The 13,562-nt window shown below is 40.3% G+C and overlaps 2 protein-coding genes across 3 annotated transcripts in view; one reads left to right on the top strand and one right to left on the bottom strand.

Moving 5' to 3' along the window:
• The first annotated feature begins 961 nt into the window (after window positions 1-961).
• The window catches only part of LOC147795138 (uncharacterized), a 27,114-nt gene continuing 14,513 nt past the window's right edge, over window positions 962-13,562 (top strand). For both annotated transcript variants that reach the window (XM_087132233.1, XM_087132234.1), the window contains exon 1: window positions 962-1,222. In XM_087132233.1, coding sequence (XP_086988359.1) covers window positions 970-1,222 — 253 coding nt within the window. In that variant the 5' untranslated portion in view covers window positions 962-969. The remainder of the gene's footprint in view (window positions 1,223-13,562) is intronic.
• On the bottom strand, window positions 6,041-8,050 carry LOC147795139 (uncharacterized). The gene has a single exon (XM_087132232.1). The coding sequence runs from the start codon at window positions 8,006-8,008 to the stop codon at window positions 7,085-7,087; it is 924 nt and encodes a 307-aa protein (XP_086988358.1). The 5' UTR covers window positions 8,009-8,050; the 3' UTR covers window positions 6,041-7,084.

The following is a 13,562-nucleotide window of genomic DNA, read 5'->3' as shown; positions in this document are numbered from 1 at the left end:
CTACTGGAGATCCATCACTACCCCGATGGGTATCATGCATTCATTGGAGGAGAGGCCCGGAGTGAAGATGATTGGGGAGCATCTTCCATCGGATCCAGATGATACCCACCAATTGTTTTGGCTGGCAATATCTCAGGAATATATCGACTCACTGAGGCGCCATCGGGAAGCCACCCGTCAAGGAAACGTGGTCTTCATAAGCGAGGTAGTTTGGAAATACAAGCCACATCGCATGCCTTGTTTATTCGAAGATGTGTCTCGTCACGAAGACGAAGATACCCGTTTGAGATTCACTCGATTAATGCAATGGGGATATCAAGCAATGACAAAAGAGATGATCAAGTTTCGAAAAACTCAATTGATGATTGTCGATGAATTTGATACAGATTTGGGATTCATTTATAGGTATTTGATTGTGATTGACTCCAAGGATGTAGTTTGTTGATGATGAATTTGATTCAGGTGTTGTGATTCATTTATTGATTGATTCTGGAACATTTGGATTTCTCTGGCTTTTCCTTCACCCTATCAGTGCTATGCACTGACACTCCCCCCCCCCCATGGCTCTCGAAGAGATCGAAGAGAGCCCTCTAAAACTCCGGGTCTCCGAACCGTACCGGAAGAGGAGAGTCATACTATATGTTTACACACACATATATCCATATAAGGATCTGCTAATCCGATTCTTGTCTCATGGTCCTATATCCCATAAGAAACACATGAACAAGGAAAATCTCCGAAACTCCCAAGCAAATAATAAACTAATTTCGGAGAAATACAAATCACCGAAATTAAAATACATAAATCATTACGTTTAGGAGATTCAGCGAGCTCATCTCCATTACACTTTGCTGCATGGAGCCTTATGAGCTCTTTAGACATAACATGACAAAGGAAAATGTCCGAAACTCCCAAGCAAATCATAAAATACTTTCGGAGATCATTGACCCTAAGCCAACTAAGCCAACGATGAGTTTAATACCCAACGATGTTCAGCTCAGCAACCCGGAGATACAAGAGAATACCCAAGATGCTCCATTAGTCAACTCGGAGATCCAAGAGAATACCCAAGATACTCAGCGAAGCAACACTGAGATTCAACCCAAGAATACCAGAGATGCTCATCAAAGCAACTGGGAAATACAAGAAGAGAATCCCGGAGATGCTCAGCTTAGCGACTCGGAGATACAAGAAGAGATGACAAAATACATACGGACCAAAGGTGATTACTCAGACCCGTGTTCCCGAAAAACATCCAAATTTAATCTCAATGGGCCTAGAGCTCAAGATGCTACACGCGAAGAAGTGATTCGCGTAATTGCAGAAGCCCTTGGTGATTATCAATGGAGACTCTATGAACACGATGAGATGTATTTCGTTAGGAGTAGGTGGTGATCGATTTAACTTTTCGTTTTTTCGTTAGGAGTAGGAGAGTTCCATTGCTTTATTTCTTTTCTTGGGTAAGAACAGTTGATGGTCGATGGTGTTGTTTCTTTTATTCGTTAGGAGTAGTTAATGTTCAATGGTGTTTTTCTTTTATTCGTTAGGAGTAGTTGATTTATTGTATTACTTGCTTTCTTATCTGGGGATTAGAGATCAAACATGGTTCGAGTAAGGGATGTGTACATGTGCTCGTGCTCAATGACGCTAAGCGCACTCCCGTCCATTACATTACCCGGAGCCTCAGTGCACGCTCTATTGGCTACACGAGACACAGAATGACTTTAGATTTCGGGAGAGAAGACCGGGGCGATCTAAACGAACCGGGAGACGGAGAAGCTGTGTGTTTGTACACGTAAACTGTTTTATTCCCTTGCTGTCAAATAGTTTTTTCTTGTTATATACAGGGTGTGGTTCTTACAATGCATCTGAAAAAATCACCGAAATTACTTCCAGTTCTAAAAGTTCATGAGCACACGGAGACTATGTGCTACGGGTGCTATGGCAACGCGTATGATGTCATAATGCCATTGTGATGTCACAATGGGCTCATTTGCATATTTTGGTCTAGATCCGTGAGTAGGTTCTTTTTTAACATGGAGAGCTATGGACAAAGTCCTAGACTCCTAGTTCGAACCGGAAGAAGGACCATCATTACTATATATGAAAACGGAAAACGCATGCGCGGATTTCTGACAAACTCCTAACTCCTATAGAAAAATTAAAGTTACACTAGAAGAGTTCGAGATTAACTTTCTTTTATTCGATAGGAGTAGGAGTGTTCAAGGTAAACTTTCTTTTATTCGTTAGGAGTAGGTGAGGAATAACAATAGTTTCGGAGATCAGTGAACCCATACAAGTGCCAACCGGGAAAGGTTGAGTATTTTTCCTTAGTTGTTTCGGTGATTTTTTCACCTGTGGTATATGTTTTCTATCACCGAAACAACTAAGGAAAAATACCAAAGTTTTTTCGGCGAAAACAACTGATGAAAACAACAAATGACCTTCAACGGAGAAACACAACATTTGGGTGAACAACTCATTTCACCGAAATTACTTCTCATAAATCCCTTCGGTGAATTATCGTTTAGCTAAGCATACTCCGAGTTAAGATATACTCTGGAGAGTAGTTGGGAGTCGTGACGTCACAATGAAAACAACAAATGACCTTCAACGGAGAAACACAACATTTGGGTGAACAACTCTTCTGCTTTCTTTTATTCGATAGGAGTAGGAGTGTTCAAGTGTAGGAGACCGTTGGCTTTGCGATGTCCAAACGGTTGCTTCAGCCGAGACTGGCTCTTTCGTAGGTCGAATTTACGCTATTTAGCACCGTGTAACAGCCCAGTTTTCTTCACCGGACACGTTTTGGCATCCTTTATTCAAAGTGCTTCCTTTCGGAGGTGTGTGTGTGTGTGTGTTTTTTTAATTCACAATATGCAACAACAATAGAAAAAAAATACATGAAAGTGAGTATGGAGTAGAAAGTGGACTACACGTCATTAAGAACTTCCCAGGGAATAACAAAAACATACTCCAGACTACAAACAAACATAAAAGACACCAAAAAGACAAAACACAGGACATTACCAACTGAATTACAAGGTCAAATAACTCTTACAGATGACAGAAGAAAATTACAAATATCTCACAAAAAGAGGTTAGCCCATTTTTTCAGGAATTTATCAAATGTCCCGTTTCTCGTAGCAATGGCCTCCTCTATTTTGAAATACCGAAAAACAAACCTTTTAAAAACATCTATTGATAAGAAAGCTAAGTCGTGACACTTACTATCAAAAGGAAACTTTTTTGCCAGAACAGCAATCAGGGAGAGACGTTCTTTTTCTGGAAATAGGGTAGAGTTAAGCCAAGTGACAATATCCTTCCAAAACAATTGAATTTTTTCACAAAACCAAAACAGATGAAGCATACTCTCACGTTCTTCATTACAAAAGAAACAAATGTCAGAGTCCTTCTTTTTAATTTTATAAAGAAAAGTATTTGTTGGGATTAAAAACTGGATAAATTTATATTAAAAATACTGGAGCTTAGAATCCCTAGTAATTCTAAAAGGGATCTGGTAATCCTCTTCCCACTGTGGGGAAAATCCAAGTAATGCGGTCCACTTCTGCTGACATTTACTAGGCACTTGAGCTACAACCTGCGAGAATAAATTATAAACAAATTTTGAAGGTTTTTTCTGGTTACAAAGCTCATGGATCAGCAATGGAGGAAACTCAATTTCAGTTATTATATCAAAATGAATTAGCGGCGGCTTCCAAGCTCTAGGAAGTGCTTTTAGCAGACCAAAGTACTTGATAAAAGTGCAGTTAATGTTGCCATACTTCAGTTGAAACTCATGGAAAGTCAAAAAGCTTCCATTTTCTGAACAAAGATCTTTAACTGTTAAGATCCCTTCCTCCTTCCAGGTACGATAAAAAATACATTTCTTGTTAATTTTAACATTAGAATTAAGCCAAATGATTTCTGACAAGAAATTATTAGAATGATTTAAATTATGCAATTCAAACCAAGCCCTGACAACATCTTTCAGGAAACCATCTTTTAAAATATGGAATGGGAAATCAGACGGAGAAATATTTAAGTTCCAAATAATGTCATAAATTCCTGTTTGTCTGAAAACACCATTGATAAAAGTTTTCCACTTTGCCTTATTCGAATTGTCAAGAAGTCTCTTGATCCAAGTGCATTTAAGACCTTTTTGGAAAGACTCCAAATCGAGCATTTTCAAACCACCATGTCTGAAGTCATTGATTACAACTTTCCTGCTTACTCGATCAGGTTTCCCATTCCAAATGAATTTATAAATCAGTTTGTTAACCTGCGAAATGAATTCCTGAGGAGGATTAGGTAACACTGTCAATAAAAAGGTCAATTGAGACAGGGTCAAGCTTTTAACAATGGTAATCTTGCCAATGGGAGTCAGGTCTCTACTGGACCACAAATTTAACATAGTCTGAATTTTCTTCAACTGGCTGTCAAAGTTTAAATGAAACAAATCTTTCTCGTCATGGGTAAATAATACACCCAGGAATCTAACAGGCCCATTAGTCCAGGAGAGACCCCGACCAATCGGCTGGATATCTTTGTCAAATCTCAATGGACAAGTTTCATTGCCTTAGATTTATTAAAATTGACTTTAAGGCCAGACGCCAACTCAAAGCTATCAAGAATTTTAAAAGTAGACAAAATGGACTTTCTGCTCCCATCTAAAAAGATAGTAGTGTCATCTGCATAGGCACTAATTTTCAGTTCTGTATCTTCAGTCTGAATACCTACAATATCAGTAGAATGTCTGATACCAATTGCTAGCAATTCAGCTGCAATAATAAACAGATATGGGCTCAATGGACAACCTTGACGGACCCCTCTGGTAACATTAAATGAATCAGAGACATAACCATTATTAATAATGCAACTAGAAATATTGTAATAAAGAGTAGAAACCCACTTTATAAAATCATTTCCAAAATTGAAATATTTGAGACTTTTTTCCACAAATGGCCATTCTAATCTATCGAAAGCTTTTTCGAAATCCAGGAAAAGAATCACACCAGGAGTAGCATTTTCAGAAGTAAATTTAACAGTATCAAGTACAAGCCGAATATTCTCCCCAATATAACGATTTTTCATAAAACCGGTTTGGTCTTCATTGATAATTTTAGGGAGAACTAATTTCAGCCTGTTTGCAAGTGCTTTGGCACAGATTTTATACTCAACGTTTAGGAGAGAGATAGGACGCCAATTTTTCAAATCAGTAGGATTTTTACCTGGTTTAGGAATTAAATTGATTATCCCTCTCCTCTGATCTGCAGACATTTCCCCACAATTGAAAGAAAAGTTGAAATATGCTATCAAGTAATGTTTAATATCAGACCAAAAAACTTTATAAAATTCAGCTGGGATGCCATCGCAACCAGGCGTCTTATTATTGCTCATTTCTTTAAGGGCAGCAAGACATTCTTTTTCTTCCAGAGAACCATCACAGAGTAACTGGTCATCTTCAGTTAATTTATTCTCTAGATTGTTGAGAAGGAACTCGTCAAATTCGGACTGTTCTATAAGGTCGGACTTATATAAATTCAAATAGAAATTGAGCTCCTGTTTCAAGATGTCAGACTGGTCTGTGATGACATCACCATTCTCACATACAAGCTTGGAAATAGAGTTATTTTTAAAATTCCGTTTTTCTAAATTTTAAAAATACTTGCTATTTTTCTCACCAAACTCGGTCCAACGTGCCCGAGATCTCACAATGGCTCCCCTCGCATTACTTTCAAAAATTGTTTCCAACTGCCTTTGCTTAAATTTGAGGGAAGTCAACACCTCATCCGAAGGAGCCTCACAGTAAGCCTTCTCCAACTGCAAAATTTCAGATTCAAGCAAGTTAATTTCCAGCTTCTGAACATTTTTCTTCCTGGAGGCATACATGATTGTTTCCCCTCTAATCTCACTTTTAATAACCTCCCACAAAATGTTAGGGTTTGCTGAGGTGTTGACTTCTACAATATACTTAATGGCATTTTTAATTTGACAAACATACTCTTGTTCTGTCAATAACGAAGTATTCAATTTCCAAAAACCCTTACCCCTTTTGCTTTCAGCACTGGTGAGACATAAAGTAATCATAGAGTGGTCTGTTTTATAACCAGGAATAATGTCTGTTGAATCAGTGAAGCCCCAAAGATGCTTAGAAATTAAAAAGTAATCCAATCTACAAAGAATCGGCGGGGAATGATTTGATTTCCAACTAAAATGCTGAACACCAGGATTTTTTTCTCTCCAGACATCAATTAGTTCAAAAGAATCCATGATATTTGTGATTTTGTCTTGCACTCTGAAATTCGTACCAGGCTTACCACCCTTTTTGTCAAAAGTAACATTCCTTACAGCATTAAAGTCTCCACCTATAATGATATTCCCACATTCAAACTCTGACATTTTTTTAATGATCAAATCAAAAAACTCAGGCCGGTCTTCATTATACCCGTAAACATTAACTAAAGTGAACACATCACCGTCAACCTCAATATCAATTATGATGAATCTACCAGAAAAATCAATCAGATATTTTTAACAGAAAATTCCAAGTCATTCTTAAACAGAATAGCAACACCTGCCTTGCTAGATTTATCGTGGCTAAAAAAACTGGTATAACCCCACTCATTCGACCAAGTTTTCTCCGAATTAAATTCACTGTGGGTTTCTTGCAAAAAATATATTGAGAATTGTTTCTTTCTTAACCAAAGATAGACTTGTCTACGCTTTAGGTTATTGTTCATCCCTCTAACATTGAGGGAGCAAATATTCATTTTAACCATTTAGATCCTCAGAAAAAGGAACAGTCTGTAACATCTTCTCGCATCCATCCACAGAAAATGCATCATTGAAAAAAAAACAAAAGGAGAAACAGTGACATTTAGGTCTGAATATTGTTGCTAATAATATCAAAAATCCAGTTGGTAATAACACGACAGTTTCACAAAAACATTGAGACCAGACACACAACAAATAGGGCATGAAAAAAAAAACAACAACAACAGCAAAAAAAAAACCCACTCAAATTGTTCTGCAAATGTCTCGGCGTTCTTCTGGAGGAACACAAATATCTCTTGGCAAATCCCTATGGGCTCCGGCCCTTGCCAAAGTTCTGATACAAGTACTTCATGCTATCAGCCTCATCTCTATCAAGGATCCTCCAGCTGTCTCCATCTTTTATCCTCAGTCTAGCAGGGTAGGATAAATACACTCGCCTAGCTGGGTTTTCCTGCTGGAGAAGTCTCTTAAAGTGTAGCATTTCCCGTCGCTTCTTCAGTACCTCAGGAGTAAAGTCCTCTGACACGAAGACCTTCTGATTCTTGTAAGGATTGTTCTTTAACATTTTGGGAGCAGCTCTCAAGATCATCTGTTTATCAGAGTAGCGGAGGAAAGCCACATGAATTGGACGTATTCCCTTACCCTTGGTTGGAACAGCCGGTGATCTATGAGCCCTCTCCATTTGCATATCGGCAGCACTTGAAATCTTCATGTGATCTACCAGAAAATTCTTGATGAATGAGGTACAGGATTCATAATCATCCTCACTTCCTTCTGGAATATGAAGAAACACAAGGTTGTTTCTGCAAAGACGGTTAGAGAGATCTTCCACTTGCTTTTTTAGCTCTCGTACTTCTTCACCATTAGCTTTGCCGCCCACGGCTTCATCCATGAAATTCATTCCTTCCTTCATGTCTTCCATGTCCTTGTTTAGGATGTCAATATTTCTCTCTACCTTATCAACTCTTGTAGCCAAAACTTCTGGTAGGTCCAGCTTCTCTAACTTCTTCAAGACAGAGTCCAATTTACTGCTGCAGTCGCAATGCTGATTCAGAGTGTGCACCGCTGTTGAGTCTAACACTGAACCTGTTGAATGTGTTGTATTGTGTGTACTGTCACGCGATGCAAGGGCGGCGCCATGTTGCATTCCGTTGTCCTGAGAAAAATCCACGGACTTTCCGGCCTTAATTCGCTCTTTATTGTTCTGTGAAACTCTCGTTGTCCTAGGCATTTTGTCAGTACATCCACACGAACGACTAGGATAGCTTATTTTCGAAACAATATCTTAAAAAAACTAAAAAAAAACGAAGATGGCGGCTGAGCAGCAGGCCCTACAATGGGCTCTGACGTTTTTGTCAATTTGTTACGCACATACTTTGATTTATGGTGTAAGCTGCATACCACCGAAGAGAGTTTGTCTTGGAGAATCCACTGGTTCACAGGTCCAGGAGTTTAAGGACACTGTGGTGGAAATCTGGGCAGATTTTGTGTTGGATTTTGAACAACAACATCCAGTGTTTCAACCTTGCACTGTAAGCCATCTCACCCAAGCTACCACGCCTGACCGACCCTATTGTGGCAAGCAGGAGAGGTATTGTGTGGAGACTAACAGCCATTGTTGCTTCCTGTCCATCTTAAGCAAGCACCCTACTCCATGCACAACCTGGCTACACTTCAAAAATCTCTCGAGGACTAAAAACAAGAGTAAGTTTGGAAAGATTCCAGTCCTATACTACCAAAATACAACAGCTTCTTACCACATATTGCTAGCTGTGTCTGGAGACATAGAACTCAACCCGGGGCCTGTGAAGGACCCCTGTGGCAACTGCAGTCGGCCAGTGAAATGCAACCAACGATCTCTTCTTTGTGAAGATTGTAATAAATTTTGGCACCTGAAATGCATCCCTGATGTGTCGATCACGCAATACATGAATCTGATCTCAAGTACCGTTGACTGGTTTTGTCCACATTGTGTCTACAAACTTCCGTTTTCTTCGTGCACTGATACCTCATTCCAGGAATTATTTGACAGTGATCGAACGCTGAATACAGCTTTGGAACCGGATACTGGCTTGAGAGTGCATTTTCCTACACCTCCAGCGAATCGAAACATCTCTGGGCTACTTCTGAACAGTCGCAGCATACGAAATAAGCAGCAAGAACTGCTGTCACATCTTGAACTCCATCCTGTTGATATTGTCTGCATTACTGAGACGTGGTTGTCACCTGATGATGTATTTTGTCCAGCTGGATATTCCATCATTCGACGTGACCGCAGTAATGGCCGTGGTGGTGGTATTATGGCAATGGTGAAGGACTGTTTGCTACCAACTCAGCTTGATCATCTGACTGCAGCATCAGTGAAAAGAAGTGGGAATAGGATTGCCTCAACCTTTCCTGGTTGGCACTTTGATTTATTCGGGAATTTTGCTCATCGCTTGATTTTAACATAAGCACAAGGGCAAAGCCAACGCTTTGTTTAGAGTTTCCAAGCGCAGACTGCGCGCTGCATATTAAACGAGGTAGTCGCGCATTTGAACAATGCCAGAATATTTGCAAACTGTTGCGTATGTGCCGCGCGTTGCACATTCCAGGTGCGTTGCTCGGTTTCCAGTAAGCAAGTAAACAAAAAGGCCTGACACAATATAATGTAAGAAACTGCAGCGACGAGTACATATTTTCTGGCTGTATTCTGCAAGCTGCAGAAGAAAAAAAAACACACCTCCGAAAGGAAGCACTTTGAATAAAGGATGCCAAAACGTGTCCGCTGAAGAAAACTGGGCTGCTACACGGTGCTAAATAGCGTAAATTCGACCTACGAAAGAGCCAGTCTCGGCTGAAGCAACCGTTTGGACATCGCAATCTCTAAGTATGCCTTTTCCTTGGTCGTTGTCGGCGTTGACTAATTGACAGTGTTTGGCAAGCAAGGAAGACTGTATTTTGAATTCAGAAGTCGCTGGTGTAAGACGTCCTGCATTTGAGAGGGATCATTGCCAGTAGCTGCCTTGAAAGGGAATGAAAAATGCTTTTGATATTTGAGCCCAACGTTTTTCTGACTGCAGCATCAGTGAAAAGAAGTGGGAATAGGATTGCCTCAACCTTTCCTGGTTGGCACTTTGATTTATTCGGAAATTTTGCTCATCGCTTGATTTTAACATAAGCACAAGGGCAAAGCCAACGCTTTGTTTAGAGTTTCCAAGCGCAGACTGCGCGCTGCATATTAAACGAGGTAGTCGCGCATTTGAACAATGCCAGAATATTTGCAAACTGTTACGTATGTGTCGCGCGTTGCACATTCCAGGCGCGTTGCTCGGTTTCCAGTAAGCAAGTAAACAAAAAGGCCTGACACAATATAATGTAAGAAACTGCAGCGACGAGTACATATTTTCTGGCTGTATTCTGCAACCTGCAGAAGAAAAAAAAACACACCTCCGAAAGGAAGCACTTTGAATAAAGGATGCCAAAACGTGTCCGCTGAAGAAAACTGGGCTGCTACACGGTGCTAAATAGCGTAAATTCGACCTACGAAAGAGCCAGTCTCGGCTGAAGCAACCGTTTGGACATCGCAATCTCTAAGTATGCCTTTTCCTTGGTCGTTGTCGGCGTTGACTAATTGACAGTGTTTGGCAAGCAAGGAAGACTGTATTTTGAATTCAGAAGTCGCTGGTGTAAGACGTCCTGCATTTGAGAGGGATCATTGCCAGTAGCTGCCTTGAAAGGGAATGAAAAATGCTTTTGATATTTGAGCCCAACGTTTTTCTGACTGCAGCATCAGTGAAAAGAAGTGGGAATAGGATTGCCTCAACCTTTCCTGGTTGGCACTTTGATTTATTCGGAAATTTTGCTCATCGCTTGATTTTAACATAAGCACAAGGGCAAAGCCAACGCTTTGTTTAGAGTTTCCAAGCGCAGACTGCGCGCTGCATATTAAACGAGGTAGTCGCGCATTTGAACAATGCCAGAATATTTGCAAACTGTTACGTATGTGTCGCGCGTTGCACATTCCAGGCGCGTTGCTCGGTTTCCAGTAAGCAAGTAAACAAAAAGGCCTGACACAATATAATGTAAGAAACTGCAGCGACGAGTACATATTTTCTGGCTGTATTCTGCAACCTGCAGAAGAAAAAAAAACACACCTCCGAAAGGAAGCACTTTGAATAAAGGATGCCAAAACGTGTCCGCTGAAGAAAACTGGGCTGCTACACGGTGCTAAATAGCGTAAATTCGACCTACGAAAGAGCCAGTCTCGGCTGAAGCAACCGTTTGGACATCGCAATCTCTAAGTATGCCTTTTCCTTGGTCGTTGTCGGCGTTGACTAATTGACAGTGTTTGGCAAGCAAGGAAGACTGTATTTTGAATTCAGAAGTCGCTGGTGTAAGACGGCCTGCATTTGATAGGGATCATTGCCAGTAGCTGCCTTGAAAAGGAATGAAAAATGCTTTTGATATTTGAGCCCAACGTTTTTCTGACTGCAGCATCAGTGAAAAGATGTGGGAATAGGATTGCCTCAACCTTTCCTGGTTGGCACTTTGATTTATTCGGAAATTTTGCTCATCGCTTGATTTTAACATAAGCACAAGGGCAAAGCCAACGCTTTGTTTAGAGTTTCCAAGCGCAGACTGCGCGCTGCATATTAAACGAGGTAGTCGCGCATTTGAACAATGCCAGAATATTTGCAAACTGTTGCGTATGTGCCGCGCGTTGCACATTCCAGGCGCGTTGCTCGGTTTCCAGTAAGCAAGTAAACAAAAAGGCCTGACACAATATAATGTAAGATACTGCAGCGACGAGTACATATTTTCTGGCTGTATTCTGCAGCCTGCAGAAGAAAAAAAAAACACACCTCCGAAAGGAAGCACTTTGAATAAAGGATGCCAAAACGTTTTTCTGCGCATGCGTCGGCGTAAGTGAGCACGTTTTTAAGTGGGCTCCGGCCAGACCAGAAATTTATTATTATTATTATTATTATTTATTCGGCCTTCAACAAGACAATGACAGCAAAAACAAGTGATAAAAGAAGTAAGACGAGTTAAAAGGAAAAAAACAAAAACAAAAACAAGACATTACCCCAACCAAGTCGGCCCGGAATGACAAAAGTATAATAAAACACTGTGACCCAAGGGCCTGCCAATCCTAACTTGGAGGGAAACACAAGAAGATCTTAAGCGACAATATTACAAGTACAACAAATAAATAAACATGAAATATAAATATATTACATAAATTCAAACAAAATAAACTAAATAAATTTCTCACATTTATAAATCAAAGCAAAACAAAAAATCGGATAAACAAGCAAGAATGGCATTAGAGAGCAGAGCAAATAAAAAAGCAATAAAATGCATAAAAGAGCAAGCATAAAATAAAAAGCAGAAGAGCATCTACATGACCTCTGAATAAAAAGAATACATTTATACAAAAACTAATAAACACAGGGAGAGCAAGAAGAGAGCAAGGGTAATATGCAAGGGGAAAAGGCAAAAATAGCATAAAGAACAGAGCAATAAAAAGGCAGTAAAACACAGAATCGAGACAGAGTATTAAAAAGAAACAAATACACGAACAAAATGAACAAGCAGGAAAATACAAATTAAGCGGTAGCTACGGTTGCATAATGCATGATACGACAAATGAAAAATAGCAACAAACAAAAACTCCTCCATAACAACAAGAAATCAGTAGTAGCAAAATAAATTACTCTTTGAGGATGAACCGAGCGTAAGGGGAACAAAACAGAGCAATACATATGTGCTAGAGGAAACTCAACACTTAGGCTTCGTGAAAATGAGTGGATAGAGCTGCATTGAAGTGATTCAAGGAACCTATTAGAAGGGAGTCCTTAATATTTGATGGCAAACTACTCCAAATCCTTGGAAAGACATGGCTAGGTGTGTTCTTAAAAGCAAGAGTCCTGGCAAATTGATGGTTAAACGAGAGAATATCTTGATGCCGAGTGTTAACTGTTATGTTGGCTTTGACAGACTGACAGTCTACCAAGCCAAACAGACATTTCACTGTGAACATGATCATGTTTCTGTCTCTGCGTGCTTGCAAAGTCATCCAGTTTAGTTTTTGAAGTCTCTCCTCATAGGGCATCTCCCCTTTATGCTGCTTTAGGCACATCCTACTCGCCCTTCTTTGAACTTTCTCCAGTTTGGCAGCATTTGACTCGGTGTAAGGGTGCCATGCTGGCAGGCCGTATTCCAGTATTGGCAAAACAAGTGAACGATACAAGGATGCCAAGGCTTTAGGTGATGATCCACCGGCAGTCTGCCAAATGAAGCTAAGAGTTCTGTTTGCCTTAGATACAGTGGTGGCCACATGATCGTTCCAGTTCAGTGAGTCATTGAGGGTAACACCTAGATATTTGAATGTTGAAGTTGGAGTCAAAGGGGTTCCGTGCAGTTCATATTTGGGAAGAGCAGTTGCTTTCCGAGATCTTGAAATGTGCATGACCTTGGATTTTGTAGGGTTTAACTGCATGCCGTTGCATTCACTCCATCGTTGGACTTCTGCAAGGTCTAATTGAAGAGACTCCTGGTCATCACGAGATGTGATTGGTTGGTACAGGAGCGTATCGTCTGCAAACAGCAAGCAGTTGGTGGTAATGTTGCGGGCAATATCACCAACGAACAAATTGAACAAGAGGGGGCCAAGGACACTCCCCTGTGGGACACCAGAAGTAACTGGTGCCCATTTAGAGAAACATCCCTGGTAAACAACTCGTTGTTGACGCCCTGTTAGAAATGACTTTATCCATGCCCAGGTTGGTCCCCTGATGTTG

The sequence above is a fragment of the Acanthaster planci genome, unplaced genomic scaffold, assembly GCF_054643075.1.
Source record: "Acanthaster planci isolate LZ-2023a unplaced genomic scaffold, COTS_SCS Contig149, whole genome shotgun sequence".
NCBI lineage: Eukaryota > Metazoa > Echinodermata > Asteroidea > Valvatida > Acanthasteridae > Acanthaster > Acanthaster planci.
Note: the sequence above shows the minus strand (reverse complement) of the source record. Positions and strands in the feature narration are given on the sequence as shown.

What these genes read in the sequence shown, in the direction of transcription:
- LOC147795139 (XM_087132232.1), bottom strand. Translation starts at nt 8,008, where the DNA reads ATGCCTAGGACAACGAGAGTTTCACAGAACAATAAAGAGCGAATTAAG.